General features: G+C 39.4%; 1 protein-coding gene across 1 annotated transcript in view; it reads left to right on the forward strand.

The window, feature by feature from the left end:
- The window catches only part of PTPRN2 (protein tyrosine phosphatase receptor type N2), a gene marked incomplete at its 5' end in the record, with an annotated part of 788,338 nt that overhangs the window by 37,991 nt on the left and 726,960 nt on the right, over positions 1–23,387 (forward strand). Inside the window, one exon of the mRNA XM_081933438.1 lies at positions 18,868–18,918. Coding sequence (XP_081789564.1) covers positions 18,868–18,918 — 51 coding nt within the window. The remainder of the gene's footprint in view (positions 1–18,867; positions 18,919–23,387) is intronic.

Raw genomic sequence — 23,387 nt, forward strand, 5'->3', positions numbered from 1 at the left:
GAGGAGGTGGAGAGCTGGGCGTAAGAAGTTCGGGGACTTCTACCCCTCGTGCCGTGCTTTGCAGCCGCTGGAGCCCTGCATGGACCTCTTTGGGGTGCTGCTGAGCAACGTGGTTCTGGGGGGGAGGGATTCCCAGAACCAGGTTGCCCAGCACCCCAAAGAGATCTGTGCAGGGCTCTGGTGGCTGCAAAGAGCGGCACGAGGGGCAGAAGTCCCCAAACCCAGTGGGGCACCACAGCTCCAGCAGTAGCAGCGTGGCTTCTTGCAGCAGCACGCCACCCTGATCAACCTGTCTTATGGCACCCTCGCTAGGGTTTCCCCCTTCCTCTGCCCAGCTCTCCGCTTCCTCCTTTGCTTAGGCTCCCTGCTGGGTTTGGGGGCTTCTGCCCCTCGTGCCACGCTTTGCAAGCATGATGAGGTGGGGGGAGAGAGAGAGATTGAGCAGCGACTGGGCAGGAGTGAGTGAGAGGGGGCAGGAGGGAGGGAGCGTTCTTGTACTGTCCCACCTGACAAACAGGTTCCAAAAGGTACGCTAAATTTCACAAACCGGTTCTGGTGTACCAGTGCAAACTGGGAGAAACCCACCCTTGCATCAACCACATGTGATTCTCTGCAGCTGACAAAAATGGAGTTGAGAGTAGGTGGCGTTTGTACCTTCTTTTGAACTTTGTATTTGAGTTTCCTGCTCCTGGTCAAGAACATATCCTCTAATATTCTATTGGCTGTTGTCAGATTCCTGTTATGGAGGTGTCCTAGCAGGCTCAATAGGCAAAAGAGGAAATGCAAATCCTAGGTGCTTGTCTGAGATCATTTTGTCAACCTCTGGCTTATTGTTTATCTGAGCTCCCAGATGAAGTTTGGACTGTTCTAGGGTGGTGATGCAATGAAGGAGCTTTAATGAAGGGTCTTTGGACTGCTCTGGGCTGCTTCTAATCCTACTATTCTGCCTTTGTTTCAAAATATCCTGTCTTGAATGGATTACCAAATCTGCATTTCTAAAAGGTGGCCTCCTCAGTTTCTGCTTGGGGGCAGGGAGACTGATCTCTAAAAAAACATGTTTCTCCATTTCTCATTTAGGAAAATATAATATTCTGCCTTTTTAATATTTCTCAAAATATATCATTCTTCTAGGAGCGGGGGCTTCCCACACTACTTTTAGGGGAGTGATCAGGAGTGCATAAAATTTTGTCCAATGATCAAGAATACTGTTAGCTCACTACAGAAGTAAATGCAATAAAAAATATAGAGAATATCCTGCATCCATTTGTTTTTGTAATGGTGTTATCCAGGAGTATCCATTGAGGTTGGGTCAAAAATGTCAAGATAACAATTGTTGCTGCACAATTTATATCCTGCCCCTCTAACTTTTTTTTTTAATCACTCCTTGCATATCCCGGGGCTTTCCTTCTCTCAATAACTTCAGAGACTGAAATTGCAACAAGCCATAATGTGTTTTATTTGCTTTTTGCTTATCTGGCCCTTAAATTAGGTCCACAATTGTGATTTCTAAATCACGGATCAAAGTTTTGCATGATATGGTATTATTCACTAAACCCGTGGTCTATTAGATGCGTGAATAGGGCTTGTAAATGTCTGCCTGCTTATTTCTTTAAGACCATTTGGTCTCACTTAATGCCCTTCTGGGGAAGTTTAAATCTGCGTAGAACACTTCAAAGGCACCTTAAGAGAACTTCTTCTTCAACACACATATTGCAATGTGATGAAATGCAAGCAGTGTATGTGTGTCAGCAGATCTAACACCTATGCAAAAGGCCATAGGTGAAGAAAGTGTGAATGTTGGGTGGGCGTTTTAAATGTGTATAAAATAGCAAGCTGGTTTTTTTTTTAGGGAGTAAAACTTGCCATAAATCAAGGTGTTTCTGGAAAGCTAGAACTAGGGCAGATCTTCCTTCGCTGACTTGGTTCTGAAATTTACTGCACATGCTTGCCCATTTTCTCTCCTTTAGTTTATCTGCCCCTCTTGCTTGATATTTGCATGCACTCTGGCTCTGTGGACCTGAAATCTCTTCAATAACTTTAATGAACTTGTGTTGGGAATTTTAGGCACCTGTGTGATGGTTTGTTTATTCATTAAATTTATGTGCTGCTCATCTGACTATCCAGAATTATTCTGTGTGGTTTTGCAAATGGCATTAAAGGATAAGCATAAAAAGCATTAAAATTAAATACAATTAAATAAACCTCAAAAAGCAAGAGCACAAATGGTATAAGAGTGGCCTTTTGTCTCTTACTTAATCACCTTCAGCATGGGGTGCCCCCATTGGGGCTCCAAACCAACTGGCAGAACGAGGTGTTCAGGCCGCTTCGGAGGGCCAGAAGGGGGTGGTGGCAGATATCACCTCTGATGGCAAGATGTTCAAAAGGGTGAGAGCTATGGCAGAGAAGGCTCTTCTTCTTCTTGACCCCACTAATAACATTCTTTGCTTGCTTGGGGTAGTTGATTCCATTAGGGTGAGATGATCCCAAGCCATGAAGAGCTTTAAAAGGTGATAACAAACATCTTGTATTGGGCCTGGAATAGCAATAGCCCTTAGACTTATATACCGTTTCACAGTGCTTTCACATCGCTCTCTAAGCGGTTTACAGAATCAGCATATTTCCCCCCAGCAATCTAGGTCCTCATTTTACCCACCTCGGAAGGCTGAGTCAAACTTGAGCCAGTGGGACTTGAACTGTCAAACTGCTGGCAATCAGCAGTCAACAGAAGAAGCTTGCAGTACTGCACTCTAACCACTGAACCACCAAGGCTCAAACATTGCAGCTTATGTAACAATGGTGCTACATTAGCAACCTGAGGGGAATTGTCCCTGTCATTATGTTCTGTACTAGTTGTAGCTTTTGATTACAAGAGCACATTTCAGTGGTTAAGTCAGGATGCTAGAAAGCAGGAGATCATGAGTTCAAGTCTTGCTTTAGCCATGAAAGCCAACTGGGAAATTTTGGGCCAGTTATTCACTCTCAGGCCAGCTCATCTCACTGAGTTGTTGTGTGTGTATGGGGAATGGGAGCAGAAAGATGTGATGGAGATATTTGCTGCCTTGAATTATTTGTGAAAATAATTTTAAAAAGTGAGTGAGCACAGTGTTTTTGTAGCTTCAGGGGTTATGCTTGTGAGATGATATATTAAGCCTTGGAATTAGGCAGAATCTAGTTAAATTTCACACATGTGAATGCATACACGTGCATACACAGTTAAGATTCACCAGATCAGCACCTCCTTATTTCTTTATTTTATTTATCTACACAGTATATCCTATTTCTAAACCCCTATAAACCCATCTCCCTCTACTAGTGGCTAGCCTTCAAAGACATCCAAATGCTTCAATACATAGTTCGTAGTTGTTAGCATTTCCTGCCCACTGATTTTCCCCAATGTCTTGTATAAATTGGTATCATGTACAAGTAATTTACAAGCTAGAAGCCTTACCTTTCTGTTGGATAAGAAACAGATGTGAATTGGTGATACGTTCAGGAAACAAAAAAGTTTCTTCATAGGCTCATAATTACTTTTTAATTAATAATTAATTTTCTAAACTTCTGATAACTAGCAAATAATTAGCCCAAATGGAATTTTAAAAGATTATAAAGGTCATGAAGGATAGAGACGAAGGTGATGAGGCAGGCAGTAATAATAATCGAATAATTATTGATAACCGATAATTCATGGAAATTTCTACCAATGCCTTTGATAATCCTTGAAACAGGAGGATAATTCTTTGATCTGGTCAATGACATCCTTTCTTCCTTCCTTTCCCTAATTTGTTGGAACAAAAAAACAGATGGAAAGAAGCAACAAATAAAATCTGACATTGTATAATCATAGCTGAGACGTCATCCTACTACTTCTTCTTAAAGTGTCATTAAGTGTTGGTGGCAAAATACTTGAGTCTGCTTTAAAAGCAAGGCTCACAAATTATCAAAATGTAGATAATAGAGGTCATTTTAAAAAGTTGGTTTATGGCGTAGCACTATGTATGAAGCAGCTAATTTTGAAATGTCAACAAATCATGGCTAAATAGCTATCATTTAGCACAGTGAACACCAGTTATAATGTCTACTGCAGCTGTTTAACATCTTAATATACTTATTAGATCACAGAGAAACTTTTGAAAAACAACTGTGACCTGTTTCTCAATAAAGTCATTTGGATCCCCTTTTGCTGGTAAAGTTAACTTGAATGTTTTTTTTTACCTACAGTACTCATTGCTGATGATATATGCAGAATTGTTTGGGAAGTGCAGTTGACCATTATTATGTTGGTGTTTTGACTACTGTATGCGGGCCAAAACAAAACTGGTGAATGTTTTTGCGTATCCTTTCTTTCCTTAGAAGTGACGGAGACAGTCTTTTTAATAGTGGAAAATAATTTTTAAAAATCTCTACTAAGAGGTGGGTTCCTATCGGTTTGGACTGGTTCAGCCGAGTAGGTAGTAACTTGGCCTGCCACGCCCCCAGTTCACCAACCGGTTCTATTGGTGGCGCTTGTTCTTTGATTCTGCGCATGCGCATGTTTTTTTTACTACTGCGCATACGTGCCCCCCCGAAGTGCATCCCTGAGCGAACCAGCAGTAGAAGAACACCTGTCTTTACTGATAGGGTTACATTGTTCTTTTGAATGTATTGTGCATTGGCTGTGTATTTGATGATTGTAATTGCAGTTTGACTTTTGTAAACCATTCTGAATACTTAAAGGACAGGATAAAATATTTAAATGTAGCTTGTTTGTAAATAGAATTCTATTTTAACCCCTGTGGCAGGGGTTGATTCTAATCCCATACATTCCCACTGAAATTCATGAGCCCCTAGTTCTCTAATTCTTATGAAGTTGTAGTTTGCTGTTGTGTTTGAATGTAGCAAATTATGATTTGCTCACACAATCTAGGTTTGAGGAAGGAAAGGTGTTGGTATCACCCCTACACTGTTTAGATCTTAAGAAAATTGGCTGATTGGGATTCCTCAAATGTGCACTCCCAGCATATCTCAAGGGTGTCTGATTTGGAAAAGTTTATGCACATCTTTCTAGTCTTTGTAAAATCAGTTTCTAAACCAGTTTAAGAAAATCTGCTTTTTTATGACAGCAAAGAAGTATATCAGAATGATTTCATACAATCTTAGCAGTACTAAGCAGAGATTAATCTGATTGGAATTATGCAAAGTAAGAATGATAATTTAGTTAACCTTTGGGATTATCATGCAGTTCAATTGCTTATGATGCATATTGTTTGGGGAAGGTGGGACACTGTAAACTTGCTACGACCTCATTTTACAAATTACACAATGTTCTAATGTGGCAGCAGTTAACTTTACTGTGGGTGCTCAGATATTATTACAAAGACATCATTGGTCCCTGGGGGATGGCAGAGAGACATTTTGTCTGGAATCATAAGCACCAGAGATGTTTCGATGCACAATTTGAGAGTATGGCATACTTCTAGAATGATTCAAAAGTAACATGATTGAAGCCTACTCAAGGGCAAGATGACAGATATTTAAAAGTAAGCAATCCATTTAAAAAGGTTTGAGAATCAATATAAACACAATTATCTGGAGATTATAAACTTGACTTTTGCAGAAATACAACATTATTGTTTTCTGTATTTCTGTATACTGCCATGAAATGAATTTAAGGGTGTCTGAAATTAGAGAAGAACTGAACAAGTGCAGAGTATATACTAAGTGGCATCTGTAAAGGTCTCTGCCATTTGCATCCGGAATCCATGCTAGAAAAATATGGTGATCATCGATCATCTTTAAAAATAAAATAAAATCCAATTTTTATCAGGAATTTTGAAAACAAATAGTTCAACCAGCCATTTTCAGCTGAAACTTCCTAATCTTGTTCCAATCACATCAGCCCCTCCAATCTGGTCAAAAAAGAAAGGTATATTATGGACACTGTCAATGAACAAATATTGACTGGTGGGGTCCAGAAAGAGAGTCTTTTTTTGCCCCACTCTGGGGAATATCCTCCACTCCCCTGAGATGAGGCAAGCCCACATTCCAGTGGTGAAATTCAATTTTTTTTACTACCAGTTCTTTGGGCATGGCTTGGTAGGTGTGGCAGGGAAAGGATACTGCAAAATTCCCATTCCCTCCCCACTCCAGGGGAAGGATACTGCAAAATCCCCATTCCCTCCCCACTCCAGGGAAAGGATACTGCAAAATCTCCATTCCCTCCCCACTCCAGGGAAAGGATACTGCAAAATCTCCATTCTCTCCCCACTCCAGGGGAAGGATACTGCAAAATCCCCATTCCCTCCCCACTCCAGGGGAAGGATACTGCAAAATCCCCATTCCCTCCCCACTCCAGGGGGAAGGATACTGCAAAATCTCCATTCCCTCCCCACTCTGGGGCCAGCCACAGGTGGTATTTGCCAGTTCTCCAAACTACTCAAAATTTCCACTACCGGTTCTCCAGAACCTGTCAGAACCTTCTGAATTTCACCCCTGCCCCATTCTCCTGGCCTTTTGGAAGAGTTTGAAGACCTGACTTGAAGGCTACCTTGTATGGTGATAGAGCAGCATACAACTCTGGTAGGAGTTGGTGCCTTATGACTGTCCTTTTTTTTTTAACGTTTTGTTCCTAGTTCCTTTTACTGATTCTTTTTACTGATACATTGCATATTTATATTGTCTTGATGCTTTTTTACTTTTTACTTCAGTGCCCAGAGTAACCCTAAAACTCAGATGGGCAGTATCTAAGTTTGATAAAGAAATAAAATAAATCATTGTTCATTCAGTTCTATTGACAACAATAAAAAATGGTTTGCTACTGGTTTCTGCAATTTTCAATCTAATCACACTCATAGTATTTCCTGGCAATTTCTATTCAAAGAATAGAATTCTTTATTGGCCAAGTGTCATTGGATACACAAGGAATTTGTCTTTGGTGCATAAGGTCTGAGTATACATAAAAGCTATAAGTGATATATGATTATCGTCATTATAAAAACACATTCATCATAAATCATAAGATACAACATTTAGTGATAGTCATAGGGTACTAAATAAGCAATCAACATAAATCATACTAGGAAACTAAATAAAACAATATAAATCCTAAAGATACAAGTAACAAAAGTTATAATCATAAATAAAAAAAAAGATAGATAATAGGAAAGATGAGAAGACTAATAGTAATTCAGCCTTACTAATTAGTTTGACAGTGTTGTGGGACTTACTTGTTTAGCAGAGTGATATGATGCAGGAAAACTGTCCTTGTGTCTAGTTGTTCTGGTGTATAATAAAACAAAATAAAATAATGTATAATACAATAATTCAATATATACAATAGTGCATAATACAATAAAAATGTTTTGCTACTGGCTTCTTCAATTTTCAATCTAATCACATGCATAGTACTTCCTGGCAATTTCTGTCCAAAGAGTTTCTGCATCAGTGAGTTAAGGGGGACGGGGTGTAGAAATTTAACGAGCAAACAAATATTGTTTATTGTTGACAACTAGTTGGGCAGTTTTGGGGGTGCTCTGTACAATGACCTTAAAAACTGAGTTGCTATAGTAGAACTGTGGCTTCAGTATTCTGAAAAGTTTTCTTCATCTTGTTAAGCAGTGGCACAGAAAATTTAAATAGCATCAGCAAAAGAACACAGCAAAGATGCAAGGTATCTCAAATTTCTCAACATTCTCTATCCCATTTCTAAAAAAAGAATTCCTAGTCAAAAATGTAACCACTGCTGCTGCATCATTAAATAACAGATCTAGTCTGAGCTTCAGGCAAACTATTCTAGTGATTAATTCTTCCCACTGTCAGAAGATTTTTCCTTAATTCTAGGTTGGATCTCTTTTTAACAAGCATCCACCCATCACTTCTTGTCCTGCTTTGGAGACTAAGTCCATCCCCTTTTCTCTGCATCAGCCCCTCAAGTACTGGAAGACAGCTATCATGTCATCCCTAATCCTTCTCTTTGATAGACTAGTTGTACCTAGCTCCCTCAACCTTTCATCATATGATTTAGCCTCCAGATCCTTTATTATCTTTGTTGCTCTTCTCTGCATGCTTTCTAGCATCTCAGCATCTTTTTTTTTGCATTGTAATGATCAGAACTGAATGCAATACTGTGGTCTCACTAGTACTTGTTCTTGTTATCTTGATTCTGTTCCTCTGTTGATGCAACCCAGAAATGGATTGGATTTTTTGGCAGCTACAGCACACTGACGGCTCACGTATAAATAGTGATGCATTAGGACATCTGGATCCCTCTCTTTGTTACTTACTTTACTACTGTTGAGCTAATATTCCCTAGTCTATATCAATACATTTGATTTTTCTTGTCCAAGGGCAGGGTCGACTTTTCTTTTCTTCTTCTTCTTCTTCTTCTTCTTCTTCTTCTTCTTCTTCTTCTTCTTCTTCTTCTTCTTCTTCTTCTTCTTCTTCTTCTTCTTCTTCTTCTTCTTCTCCTCCTCCTCCTCCTCCTCCTCCTCCTCCTCCTCCTCCTCCTCCTCCTCCTCTTTCTCTTTCTCCTCCTCCTCCTCCTCCTCCTCCTCTCCCTCCCCCAGTGTATTCCCGCTGGTGCAGGGTTTGCTTTTCGGATCACTGAATGCCACTGTTTCCAGGGCACATGCCTGCGTCTTGTATATCTTTGTTGATGGTGTCTTGCCATCTTTGTTTTGGACGCTTGTGGGGTCACCAGCCATTAACTTTTAGTGGTAGGTAGGATCTTACTTTTCTCACCACTGAATTGCCTATTGCTGGATAAAACCCAATGTTCATACCTTGTCAAAATCCTTCTGAATCTTGAGTCTATCTTCCAAAGTGTTAGCAATTCAACAGGGTGTTGTTTGATGTCATCTGCAAATTTGATGAGTTCCCCTTCTATTCTCTTGCCTAGTTTCTTTATGAAGATGTTGAAGAGTTCTGGGCCCAAGACAGAACCTTGAGGTTCTGCATGCTTCCATCCACAAAGATGCATGTAGATGTAGTTCCATTGAATTACAAATGCATTTCATCTTTTTAACGATAACCTCCAATAATGAATACACTGTATTAATTGAACATAAGCATATTTAATTCAGGAAAATATGCTTTTAGGCCAGATAAAGAATATCTGCATGTTATTTAATAGGACCATAAATATAATTGGTTTTTTTAAAAACATGATTTGTTTCCCTCTCCCACCCCTCACACATTAGAAGTGAAAAAAATTTCTGGTGGATAACAAATATTTATTTTTACTTCATGGTTCAAAGATAAGGCAGAGTCCACTTTGACTTATCCATTTAATTCTTCAATATTTTGCAATGATTTGTGCATTTATTTTGTACATAGAAGATTCTGACAAGTCTCCTCTCCCCATTTTCCTTCTTTAATACTGTAACAGATTTTTGCTTTACCTTCAGCTGTCAGCTGTTACTTCTACCTTCATTGATTTAATTAAGGAGCAATCATATATCAAGCTCAGCCAAGTCATGCTCACCTGTATGAAGCTAGCTAATGGGGCAACTCTAGCATTTCAGAGCAGATTGTAAATGCAATGCAATTTATCTCCCGCAGGCCTTTTAAGATACACGAATACTGCATTTTAAGCATGTTTTCTTGCTGGACAAAGTACAAGAACTCAGTCAGATACAGGCATAAAAATAGGAGCAGCCTTACTGCCAAATGAAAACCCACCCTTATAGCAGAATGGAGCAAAGCAGTGCTACCTTCATCACACTGTTCATATTCAAGACATAAAACTAAGCATCCTTCTGCAAAGTTTTAATGAAATATATGGCAAATATTCTACTTTATGCCAAAGACCCAGCAGTATGATACTGCCTGACCCCAGCAGATAGTTTCAAAGTAAATAACAGCAGACATTGAAACGAAAATACCTAATCCTCTGTAGAATAGATGACTACCAAGATAAACATATATCTATTGTCTGGGATTGCCAGAAAAACAGGGTATAAGTATAAACGTGATATGAATGTGGTAAAGAATAAAACGAGGACAGAATGAAATCATATTGTTCTATATTTATATATTTGTATTCATCTATTTTATAATTATTTGATGGAAATCATTACTTCTGTAGGGAATTTAAGTACAAGGCAGATATAGTATATTTTTTAGTGGCATCAGTGAAAAACCTCACCCTTCAAGGCAAAAAAGCGAATGTGCCAGACAGACAGACAGGAGGAATCTTGTTCTGGAAGGTCTAAGAGCCAGATGGTTCATGCTGAGAACAGTTTTTCATGCTGCGATGAAATGATAGATTACTGGATGAGTATGAATGCAAGCAAAACCTGAATATTTCTTTATGAGGACAGCAGGCAAGGGGATGTCAGAGGTTGGAAAGAGGTGAGAAAAAGGAGAAATGAGTTATAGAACAAAGAGATGTGGGCAAGGGTGGGCTTCAAAAATTTTAGCAATGGGTTCTCTGCCCGGTTGCTGGGTGGGTGTGGCCATGGTGGGTATGGCCTAGTCAGCCTCCTGCTTTTTATTCTCCCAGGTTCTGGAGGCTTTCTTTGAGCCTCCAGGAGGGCGAAAATGGCCTTCCCCAACTCTGGAGACTCTCCGGAAGCCGGAAATGGGCCTGTTTCTGGCCTTCCAGAACTTCTGGATGGCTCGTTTCTCGCTCTCCCCGAGCCTCTGCACAGGCCCTTTACTTACCTGGCATCCCAAACAAGTCACATGGGGACTCCTGGGAGGAATGGTGTGAGAGGGGTGGGGCAGGGTGGGTGAGGCCAGCCAGGAATGGGATTTGTGGGTTCTCCAAACTGGGCTGACTCTTAGGTAGAAGTTCTCCCGAACCTGTGTGAACCTGCAGCAGCCTACCCTTGGATGTGGGTATTTTAGAGCAGAGGTCCTAATACCACTCTATAAAGTCTTAGTAAGACCACACCTAGAGTACTGCATCCAGTTTTAGTCACCACACAATAAAAAAGATATAGAGACTCTATAAAAAGAGCAGAGAAGAGCAACTAGAATGATTAGGGGACTGGAGGCTAAAACATACGGTCAATGGTTGCAGGAACTGGGCATGGCTAGTCTAGTGAAAAGAAAAACCAGGGGAAACATGATAGCAGTGTTCTAATATTTGAGGTGCTGCCACAGTGAGGAGAGGGGTCAACCTGTTTTCCAAAGCACCTGAAGGCCAGACAAGGAATAATGGTTGGAAACCGAACACGGAGAGAGTTAACCTGGAAATAAGGAGAAATTTTCTGATAGTGGGAGCAATCAAGCAATGGAACAGCTTGCTTCAGAAGTTGCAGAAGCTTCATCACTGGAGGCTTTCAAGAAGAGATTGGACTGCCATTTGTCAGAAATTGTGTAGGGTCTCTTGCTTGGGCAGAGGGTTGGACTAGATGACCTACAAGCAGTGGTGGGATTCAGCCAGTTTGCACCATTATGGGAGAACTGGTTGTTAAGTTTCTTAACCACCACTGTCTACAAGGTCCCTTCCAACTTTCTTAATCTGTATCTGTATCTACCTTTCCAGCTCTGCGGATTGGCAGCAGCAGTGGTATCAGGTGGTGGCGGTGGCAGAGGGAAGGGGATGGTTTTGTGTGTGTGCAACCTAATTCCCCACATGTGCAAATGGAACTTCACATGCTTGCCTGCCACTTGCACAACCTGGTTCCCAGTGGGTTGCGGACCAGTAACAGGATGTGGACTGGGAATTGGAGACTCCTGTTTTAGAGAAGCAATTCATCTTTTGGTAAAGAATTTTGTGGAGCAAACTTTTGCTGAAACTCCTCTTACCAGAAGCTGTACTACCCTGTTAAAAGGAATACTGTGTCCTATACTATTTATTTTTATACAAGGCTATTGTAGACAGTTTCAGTTATTCATAATCCACTGCTCGTGTGAATGAAGGCGGCAAAGAATATAATACCCACCTTTATCATGCCTGAATCAAAATATTCAATAAAAAGAGAACTGCATGTTGATCATTTTAGTGGTAATGATATTGAAAATATACTTACTTATCCCTAGAATAAATTTAGAAACAAATTTATAAAATCATATATTTAGAAAAAAATGCTTCTGATCAAGTACTCTTGTACTTTAATAAACTATCTAAGCAGAAACCTAGAGCTTAGTTGTGACCTTTGCTGACACAAAATTGTTCTGGAAAATAGAACAAATTTGTCATTGGTGTCTTGCTACTGGAGGTATAGCACAAAATATACTACTGTGGTATCATGATAAAAACTGCTGTTCTTTTCTTTTAATCCAAGAATATTCCAAATAGATGTTTAAGTGTGTTAAATTCAGAGAAATTGTGGGGGTTTTTTGGATTTATTAAAAGAAATCAATGACATGAGTTACTTGTTTTATTTTATTGCTGATAGGAGTTTAATTCCTCTTGTAGTCAGTTTGTTGTTTTTCTTTCTTAGTGTGTGTAACAACTACACACAATACTTGGATCAACCAGAAGTATTGTACAAGTATTTTATTAGAAAGCTGTTTGAAAAAGCTTGAGATCTCATCCCTTTGACCAGTTACCTTGTTACACAAGAATTATAAAAACAACATTTGAGAGAGAAACCAATTAAGCAAAAGCAACATTCGAGAAAGTTACTTAATTAAGTAAAACAACATTGAGATAGGGAGATGTCAAAGTAGGTTTGAATTATATACATTCTTGAACCCAGTCAAGGCCAGGCATGACTATTCCCTTTGTTGATGGAGACTTGATAACAGATTAATTGCTTCCCTTGTTAGTTCTGTTCTCAAGCAGAGAAAGATATGAAGAGAGAAAGAGGCCCTTTGCAGGTTAATCTGTCTATATGTTAAGATACTAAATAGTTTTATCCTATATAAATGTATAATATGTCTTTTATAAGCTATATAGTGTTCTACTTTATAAGAGATTGCATCTTATATTGTATTCTACTTAAATGCTAAAATGGACTAGTTAGATTTGTGTTGCTAATCACCCATTTTCTGCAGCCCCCTTCAGTTCTCATCTTCTTGGCATTCCTATCTTGTTTTTCTGTACAATTCGGTACCTGGCACATATCTCAAACCAGGAGCTGGTATGTCCAGCGGTCATATATTGGGCTAACATGGTTTTGCTCTAGCTATATAATATTGTGGCTATACTTTAAAATATTAACTCTAGGCAAGTAAACATGGAATATAATATACAAGCTATATATGCTAGCCTATAGTATGGAAAATTGAAACCTCTTATATTGTATTTATTTATTACCTTGTTGGGTAAAACTTAGTTAACTCTTTATGCTTTGATTCTGATAATAATAACTTGAAGCCATCCCCTATATCAGCTTGGCTGTAGAGGAAACCTCCAACGTTGTAATCACCAGAGTCTTTTGAAGGAGGGTTGTAATAAATATACTTATTTATTTTATTTAAAATGTATATTATTTCAATTAATTCTGGGTTGCTCCCCACCAAAATAAAAATGTCTAGAATCATTTTAAAATTATACAACTCCACTGATTAAAGCATTAAAAAGAACAACAAAACCATGGCACTGATCCATTTTAGTGTGATTATCTAGTTTTCTCCCAATGAGTGGGAGAAAAGCCAAGTCTTCAAACCCTTGAAGAAGGCTAAAAGGCTCAGAGGGCTGCTGAAGTTGAGGGAAGGGTGTGCAGAAAAGGATTGCTTTCTAGCTCAGATAAGGGGAATGGATTAGGAGCATGGCCACCCTATCTGGTGGGATGTCCTTAGGGAAAGGCGATCCCACAGATAGTCTGGCCCTGTGCCATAAAGGACTTTAAAGGTGATGATCAGCGTCTTGAATTATACCCGGAAAGAAACTAGAAGCCATTGCAGCTCACACAACAGAAGAATCATATGGACAATCCTAGTGCCAGACCTGCAAATCTTTTTGGATTTTAGGCCTGCCATACTTTTTACTGTGGAAAATTGGGAGTGGGCATTAAATGGAGTTGGGTGATCTGTAGTCATAATACTGTAACATTTTTTCTTAGAAATCCAAGGTCATCTTTGTATCTGTACCTGGCCAGATCTGGATGGGAGGAATCTGTCTTCGTGGCAGTGGAAGATTGGACCATGTGATGAACTTGTGGGTGTTGGGTCAGGATCTTGAACTTTCAACTGGATGGGGAAAACTGGAAGATTTCAGATTCGGTTTTTCCCAGATGTGCCAACATGGCTCTTTTAATAAATTGGAATTTTGAGGAACCTCTTGCCCCGGATTCTTTTTTTTGGGGGGGGGGATGCTTTTTGGAACCCTGACATTAGGGGCTCTTATTACTATGTGCTCTGCTATTTTGGGACAAATTGAAATTTTGGGATTGTCTTCAAGGGCAGTTCTATATAAATGCATTGAAGTAATCCAAATAAATAATAATAACAATACCCTCATTCCCGCCCCCACAACCTTGCTTAATAATCCTTGGTGAAAACTTGCTCTGTAAGTTAAAGCTGGAGTTAACCAGTTGTTTCACTGAACAGGCTACTGAGAAACCATTCATTTAGGCATTGGTGAATTGATTAGATTATTAAATTTTAAAGAGCTGTGTGGTGCAAAGACTAACTCTGCATTCCCACTGCCAGGAGTTCGATCCTGACCTGATCAAGGTTGACTCAGCCTTCTATCCTTATGAGTTCAGCAAAATGAGGAGCCAGATTGTTGGGGGCAATAGACTGACACCGTAAACCGCTTAGAGAATACCGTAAAGCACTATGACGCGGTATATAAGTCTAAATGCGATTGCTAAATTGCCACAATCATGCAGTAAAAAACATAATGAATTTTAAGGATGGTCTCAAAATTATGGCACTTAAACCATGCTGTGATATAATTAAATAGACCTTTTGAAAGGATTTTTTTTAATGTAAAGTTATCAAAAATTTAAATACAAGAAAAAGGCAAACAAAAATAGTGCAAAATAGGAAAAAGAATCAGGGAAAAATGAAAGAAAAAACTAAAAGGAAAAAAGAAAGAAAAAGAATAGCAGAAAAATAGAACAAAGAAGGTAAAGAAGTACTTGGATTGTGTTCCTTCCCTCCCTCCCTCTCTCAAGTTACCTCTTGGCTTTCAGAAGAGTTCTGTTTTAATGTGCTTCCCAAAGGCTTCTCTTGGTTGTGGTTGTTCTTAGTTGCGAAGTTGTGTCTGATCCATCATGACCCCATGGACAATGTTCCTCCAGGCCTTCCTGTCCTCTACCATCCTCTGGAGTCCATTTAAGATCACACCTACTGCTTCGGTGACTCCTTCCAGCCACCTCATTCTCTGCCATCCCCTTCTTCTTTTGCCCTCAATCTTTCCCAACATGAGGCTCTTCTCCAGTGAGTCCTTCCTTCTCATTAGGTGGCCAAAGTATTTGAGTTTCATCTTCAGAATCTGGCCTTCTAAAGAGCAGTCAGGATTGATCTCCTCTAGGACTGACCGGTTGGATCGCCTTGCAGTCCAAGATACTTGCAGCAGTCTTCTCCAGCACCATAGTTCAAGGGCTTCAATTTTTTGGCGCTCAGCCTTTCTTTTGGTAGATATTTTGATTCCATATGTTCATGAAGCCAAGTACTAGGAAGCACATGTATTATTATTTTTTGTACCAACCTGAAAATCCTGAGGGGCCTTTGAAGGTGTTGCCCTGTTTCTAGTAGTCCAGCCAGGTGGTGATGAAAACATGAATTAGGTCTTTCTGCTCTAGGATAAATCTCTGGACTGCGGCAGTCTGAATTATCTGAAGCTTTCAAAGGTAAATCCAGGCAAAATACATTGCAGTAATTTAATCTTGAGTATCACTAGAATAAGGATAACTGAAATAAATACATATAAGCCCTGCAGTTAATCTTGTACAAAATTCTCCTTGAAAACTAGATGTGCACCCTATCCTTCCCCAGTCCTTATAATTATTTTATATACTATTAGTGTGAAATTGTTCACTAAGCTGTACTTTTTAAGAGCCTATATAACATATAGGATTTTTTAATGTTAATGTTATAAATGTTATATAACATTTCTCTACCTAAATGCCAAATAAAGTTACAGGCACAGTGTGTTCTCCCTATTCAACTTCTGAAGAGCATGAACGCTGAATCACTCACAAGAGCAGATGGCATATACTACTTATGGCAGCCAGAAATATTTGAATATGTGCCACCTTTACTCCTTCTGCTATGGAGAGTTTGGAGTGAGGAAATGACCAGGGTCATTGTGAGATGTTGAGGATTACATCTACCATATTACAAATCCTTACTGAAGAAAGGATGGGAACAGGCAAACATTTGAAGCATTGAATCAGTCTATGCATCTTTAGTACACAGAGGATTGAAAGCTGAATCAAAAGGGGGAATTGCCACCTAAGTGAGCTATAGTGATAAGAGGATGGATAACCTGCTTCTCCCCATTTTTTCCTTCCTTATCAAGATAATTTAAAGCTTTTAGGACACTTTCTTTTCTTCTTTTCCTTTAGGAACTGTGTGTATATGTAAATCAGTGGTGGGTTCTTACCGGTTCGGACCAGTTCGGCTGAACTGGTGGTGGTTTGGTGGCCTGAGTCGCTGGAACTGGCAGCGACCCAGACCTGCCACACCCCTGAACCAGTTCCTGGGCACCGCCGTTGGTGCCGCCATCTTGTTTTTCAGTTCTGTGCATGCGCAGAACAATTTTAATAACACTGTGCATGCGCATGGAGCACGCATCAAGCACGCGCGCACAGCACGTGCATGAGCGAACCGCCAGTAGTGCCTGCCAGAACCCATCCCAGTGTAAATCTGTTTTCCAGGGTTGAAGTACTTTGGATTCTTTTCTAAAAGATTTACTAGAGTTTGCCTGCAATTCTATAAACAGCTGTGATTTTTCCTCAGGAAATTTGGCTGGCGATTTAAAGAGTTTGCGACTGAGTTGCTTTAATGAGCTACAAATAGATATCTGTAACACTTGCACGCCAAAGCATTTTTTAAAGAACAAAATTGGAAATACTGTGTAGTTTAATGTCGTTTAAGCTATTTCTTAGGTTCACTTTTAATTCTTTTTACACAGGAAGGTAATTGTAAGGGATTGTTTGTTAGAAGACGAAATATGGTTTTTGTAATTCATGCAACGGCTAGAGGATTTGCAGGACATAATGCTTCTATCATCTTCAAATTATTTATTGTCTTCATATTATTTATTATAGGAATTGCAATGAATGATTAGGTGTTTAAAATGAAATCTGCTATTTTAATGTTTTAGGAAATTATAATCCAAATCAAATGATATTTATAATAGACCTTGGCTGATGAGTGAAACACATGCAACATTCAGCTTTATTTTATATAAAAAATTCCACTAAAATATTGTATTTTCAAAGAGATTTTAAGGCCATTTTAATCTGCTCTTTTCTGAAAACAAGTATTGGAGTTGCTATACACACATTTATTAATTTGATATGCAGGACACATATCTTATAGTTAATTGCATCAGATACATCATTCTAATCAGCATGTAATTGCTAACTTTTGTAGACAGATAGAAAATGCAGCATTATATAATCAATTTTTCCTGTGCTTATTGATTGCTTACTAGATGTTAATACAAAAAGTGTCTGAGTAAAATTAAAAGGTATTATTTGAATTACACATGTGCTCCAAAGCAATTTGTTTAAACCTGGTGACTCAATAGCAAAATGGAAGACAATATTTAGTATAAGAAGTGAAATGTGATGAATATTTAGACAATATTTAGTATAAGAAGTGAAATGTGGTCTCAAGCATAAACACATAAACTCAGTCGAATCTTCCTTCCCTGAGAATTAGGAAGAGAAAAATGGAACTTCTTCCAGTGATGAAATTACTGGAAGTATGATACTGGAAATTGTGATTCTTGCATTGTTATTGAAAAATAATTTTGGGGGAATACTCCTTTATTCTTCAATTGACCAAATGATTGATAATAGAAGAAAAAGACACCAGAATCATAGTGGATTGTTCCATGAAGATGTCCATTTAATACACAGGAGTTGCAAATCATTGGAGGGAGGATTTACACATACTGCATATAGTTTAGTTGCCATATTTGAAGAAGATATAGGTAGCCAAAGTGATTGGAATGATCAAGCATCTTCTTGGCAAGAAAGGGCTATCTTAGACTATGGAGATGACCAAGGTACAGTATATACAATTATGCATGGATCTGAGAAACAATATGGAATCCCTTTTAATTTAGGACATTCATTTTTTATTGTAGGGTGTTCACAAGCAGAAGATAAAAATATGCACCTCTCTCACCATAAATCATCCAGTGAAGCTGATTGGAAGGAGATTTAAGATTGAAGAACTTTATTCAGGACATTAACTTGTGGAATTCATCAGTATTGAACATAGTGAAAGTAAAATAAATAAAAAAAAAGGGAATTGGATAAATTCATGAAAGGCAGGACAATTAAGCCTTGCAGATTCAACATTATCTCTAAGGAGTAATATGCCTCCAAATTCAATTTGAAGGGAAGAATGGTGAGATGAGAGAATGTCTTTATCTTCTGCTTTGGGCATCTTATTTTGAAAAACAAAAGTCCTTAATTAAGAGGGACTCTTTATCCTTGACATAGACATAGACGTAGAATTGTTTTTATGCTGCTACTTCTTCAAGTATGTTCTTTTTGGAAACCATCCCTAAGTATTGCTGACATACAGTAGATGTAGAGGTTTCCTCAAAGTTGTTGGGTGAAGCCTCTGGGTAACAGTGAAAATGTTTTGTGAAAGCATAGTTTGAAAAAATGAATTTTTTAAAGCTAGGAATTCTGGTTTCTGTTTCTGTTTTTCCTTTCAGTCTTTCCCATTCAGCACTGTCTAGCTTGCATTTTTAATATGAAATTAATCTCTGCTTTGCCTTGATTTTTATAACCAGAAATGAAAGATTATAGTTTGAGCTAGTCTGATCTCATTTTGATTGTGTATTTTTTTGCATCCTAGGCTGCCTCTTTGAAGATGATCTCTGCAAAACTTATGAAATCTGTGTAAATGGTAAGTCTCTGAATTATGTGCATGTTTTTTTTCTGAACGCTGTATACATTGATGCTTATTCAACTGAAAATATATATATTTGTGTTCCATCAAGAAAATTATTCATTTAGTAGGCAATGGAAGTTTTATTTTGTATCAATTATTAGCTGATAGACTGTCCAAGAAGGGAGAGCAGAAGCCAGGTCTATAATCATTCCTTTTTAAAAAATGCATGTGTTCTGCTCACAATCTGGTTACCTAAATTTTGCCTGAAATAATTAAGTAATTCTTCCTGTTGGAGAGATCAGGCATGTCAGGTGAAGAAGTAATTCCCAGCCCAATGACAATTTTATCTCATTTTGTATTTATACATCTCCTGCCTTCTTCTGCTAACTGTTAAATCATGAAGTTGGTCCCAAAATATTGCAAAGAATGTATTGTTTGTTTTGTTTGTTTTATTGGATTTATATGCCGCCCTTCTCCCAAAGAACACAGGGCGGCGTACAGCATTAAAAAACACATATTACAAAAGTTAAAAGGAAATTAGAAACAATCCAAAAAGCAAACCCAAATAATATAATACTAACATTAAAAAAATTAGATAAAATTAACAGGCCAGGCCGGCTTGCTGGAAAAGCCAACTTTTTAGGGCGCATCGGAAGGACTGGAGGTCGGGGATTATGCGAAGCTCCGGGGGCAGCTCATTCCAGAGGAAAGGGGCTCTCACAGAGAAGGCTCTCCCCCTGGGGGTCGCTAGCCGACACTGTTTGGCCGACGGCACCCTGAGGAGGCCAACTCTGTGGGATCGCACTGGACGGTGGGAGGCTACTGGTGGCAGTAGGTGGTCTTGCAGGTACCCTGGGCCTAAGCCATGGAGCGCTTTAAAGGTCATAATTAGTACCTTGAATCTCACCTGGAAAACAAACGGCAACCAGTGCAGGCTGACGTACCAGGCGAACCTGGTAAAAGGCCCCCCTGGTCACGGCCATCAGGTAATCTTATAAACTAAGCTGCGTGTCCAGGAGGACTCCCAGATTGCAGGCCTTCTCTGAGGGGTGTCACGATGTTAAAAAGTTTGCTAGGCCTGAACTGAATGAATTGACACTCAAGATTTAAACTAAGAAAGCTTTATTGCGCAGGTCATAAAACAAAAAAAGGTTCTTATCTGAAAGTGATTTATTGCGCATGCGGTTACACATTCCAAAAATTTTTCTTCTTTGTTCGGCAGCCAACTTGGCAACCAGAGCTTTCATTATCAAAATGTAACAATTAGTTATTTTCTGTTTCATTTACTTTTATTATTTTATTATTAAAGTTTGTTTATTAATTAGAATACTTTTAAAGACTTTTATTTTTTCTCAATATCTCAAAAGATATGCGGAAGGGAATCAGCCACGGTCCATTGATCTCAGATATCAGGCGTTTTTTCCCCTGACAAGGGGGCTAACATTTCTCCTCCTATCATCAAAGATGGAACAAGATGCACAAATCAGGATGACGGAAACCACAGCCACTCAGTCTTGGAGTGATTGAGCCTGAGCCTGTTCCTCGCCATCCAGATCCGCACAGCCTCCAGGCATTGGGACATCATGTCGAGGGCATCGTTTGGGTGGTTTGGGGTAGAGATGAAAAGTTGGGTATCATCAGCATATTGATGATACTGTACCCCAAAACCATGGATGATCTCGCCCAGCGGTTTCATATATTTGTTGAACAGGAGGGGTGAGAGAACCGACCCCTGGGGCACCCCACAAGTGATGCGCCTCGGGCTCAATCTCTGCCCTCCAGTCAACACAAATTGTGACCGATCCGACAGGTAGGAGGAGAACCACCGTAAAACGGTGCCCCCCCCACTCCCAACCCCCCGAGTCGTCGCAGTAGGATACCATGGTCGATGGTATCGAAAGCCGCCGAGAGGTCTAATAGGACCAGGACAGAGAAGCAGCCTCTGTCCCGGGCCCCCCAGAGCTCATCGACCAACGCAACCAATGCCATCTCCCTGCTGTACCCGGGCCTGAAACCTGACTGAAATGGATCCAGGTAGACAGCTTCATCCAGGTACTGAGGAAGCTGATGTGCTACCACACTCTTGACAACCTATGCTACAAAGCGAAGGTTGGAGACCGGACAATAGTTGGCTAAAAAAGCTGGGTCCAGGGAAGGCTTCTTAAGGAGGGGCCTCACCACCGCCTCCTTCAAGGCGGTGGGAAAGAACCCCTCTCTCAATGAAGTGTTGGTAATCGCCTGGAGCCAGCCTCGTGTCACCTCCCGGGAAGCTGAAACTAACCAAGAGGGACACGGGTCCAGCACACAAGTGGCAGCATTGAGTCTCCCCATAATCCTGTTCATGCCCTCGGGGGTCACAGGGTCAAACTCATCCCAGATTGTATCCACAAGATTCATCCCCGTCGACTCGCCCGAATTTACCCAGTCAGAGTCCAAACCAATGTAGGTGTTTCAATGTGGTGGACACAATCTGGGATGAGTTTGACCCTATCACAATACAACAAGAAACTCTACTTTTGCTTTGTTTTCTACAGAAGGCTTTGACAAATCTATGCTAGAACAGTCTTGGGCATTATATGGATCCTGGGCAGGGGTGGGGGAGGGGGGGAGAGAGAGGAGAGAGAGGAGAGAGAGAGGGGGGCATTTAATAGATAAGGGCTTTCAGCTCACAAGAGTCACTTGAGCACCAAGACAAGATGTTGGCTGTGACTACACAATTGAAATCATATTCTTTTAAAATCATCATTATTTGTGCACATGACACATTAAATGGGTAGGGCTTCATGGCTGTCACCTTGATTTTTTTTTCCTCCTCCCCTATATATGGTTTTATGAGGACTAATTTCTAACCCCAAAGACCATAACACTGATATCTTATTTGATATCAAAACAAAAATCTACTATTTTGAAGACAAAGAGAATGACAGTACTCATTAAACAGAAATATATTAAGGTTAAATAAATTATATGTCGTATATTAAAAAGTGATGTATTTCAAAACAAAACTTCCCCCCCCCTTTCACTTTGGACACCTATCTGGCAGCATTTTTCATTAACTATTACATGAATATCTGGTTTGATGTAAAAATGATATTGGCTGTTCTCTTTAAGAGGGCGGAGGAAAGAGGGAGACCAGGTTATGACTTCAATTTGTCATGTTTTAGTCTCTCAATAAATGGCCATGGAAATTTAGCTCAATTTTAGATTATTTTTATACGAAAGCAACTTGAAGATTGGAAGGCAACCTGAGAGTAGATATAGAAGCAGATACAGAGAGTAAAGAGAGTGTTACACATGAGATAATCTTGAGTGAGATATGCAGGAAATTTTACTCAGGCAATGGGGTTGAAACATTTTTAAAGTCCAGAATAATGAACACCTCCCTAATTCACTGAACTATAGGAAGACAGAGGAGGAGGGGTTGAATAATTGTGTGTGTGTGTGTGAGTGTGTGTTTGTGTTTTCGTAGATTTTCATAGGTGTACGTGTGCTGGTCTTGTTGTACTCGGGTCTTTTTCCCTGTAAGATTAAGACAATCTCAATCCTGAATACAACAAGACCTGTGTGTGTGTGTGTGTGTGTGTGTGTGTGTGTGTGTGTATATATATATACATATATATATATATATATATATATATATATATATATATATATATATATATATATATATATATATATATATATATATATATATATATATATATATGTATGTATTTGTGTTACAACCCCTGGTATGACTAACCCCTGGTTCTAATCCCAGTAAGGGTATGGCTAGCTGATGAGAACTAATTAGCTTGAAATAGATCTATCCTAGTCTCCCTTTATTTATTTATCAGTACAATTACAACACAAATATATATATATATATAAAAGGCAACATTAAAAATAAGAATATGGTTTTCTGCCTGCATGGTCTTCTGTGATGAAGCCGAAGGACAGAAAGAGGGAGTAGTGATCTTCCTCCCATAATTTGTTTTCGTAGATTTTCACGGGTGTAGGTTTCACGGGTTTTAAGCCCACAGCTTGAAGATGACAGGTGAGATCCTGCCGAAACATTGCAAAGACAATCTCAACCTTACACGGGAAAAGAACCGAATACAACAAAACCAGCATATATATAAAAACCATATTTTTATTTTTAATGTTGCCTTTTATATGGTTTTCTGCCTGCATGGTCTTCTGTGATGAAGCCGAAGGACAGAAAGAGGGAGTGTGACCTTCCTCCCATATTTAGGCATACCAGGGGTTGTAACACAAATATATACTTATTTCCCTGGCTCAACTGATAAGGAGGCGATCCTGTGGCTTAGTGGCTAAGACTCCTGCCTGAGATATATAACAGCACAGGTTCAAGGGTATGGCTAGCTGATGAGAGCTAATTAGCTCGAAATAGATCTATACTAGTCTCCCTTTATTTTTTATTTATCAGTACAAATACAACACACACACACACACACACACACACACACACACATATATATATG

The sequence above is a fragment of the Natrix helvetica genome (genome assembly GCF_964273705.1).
Source record: "Natrix helvetica genome assembly, chromosome: Z".
NCBI lineage: Eukaryota > Metazoa > Chordata > Lepidosauria > Squamata > Natricidae > Natrix > Natrix helvetica.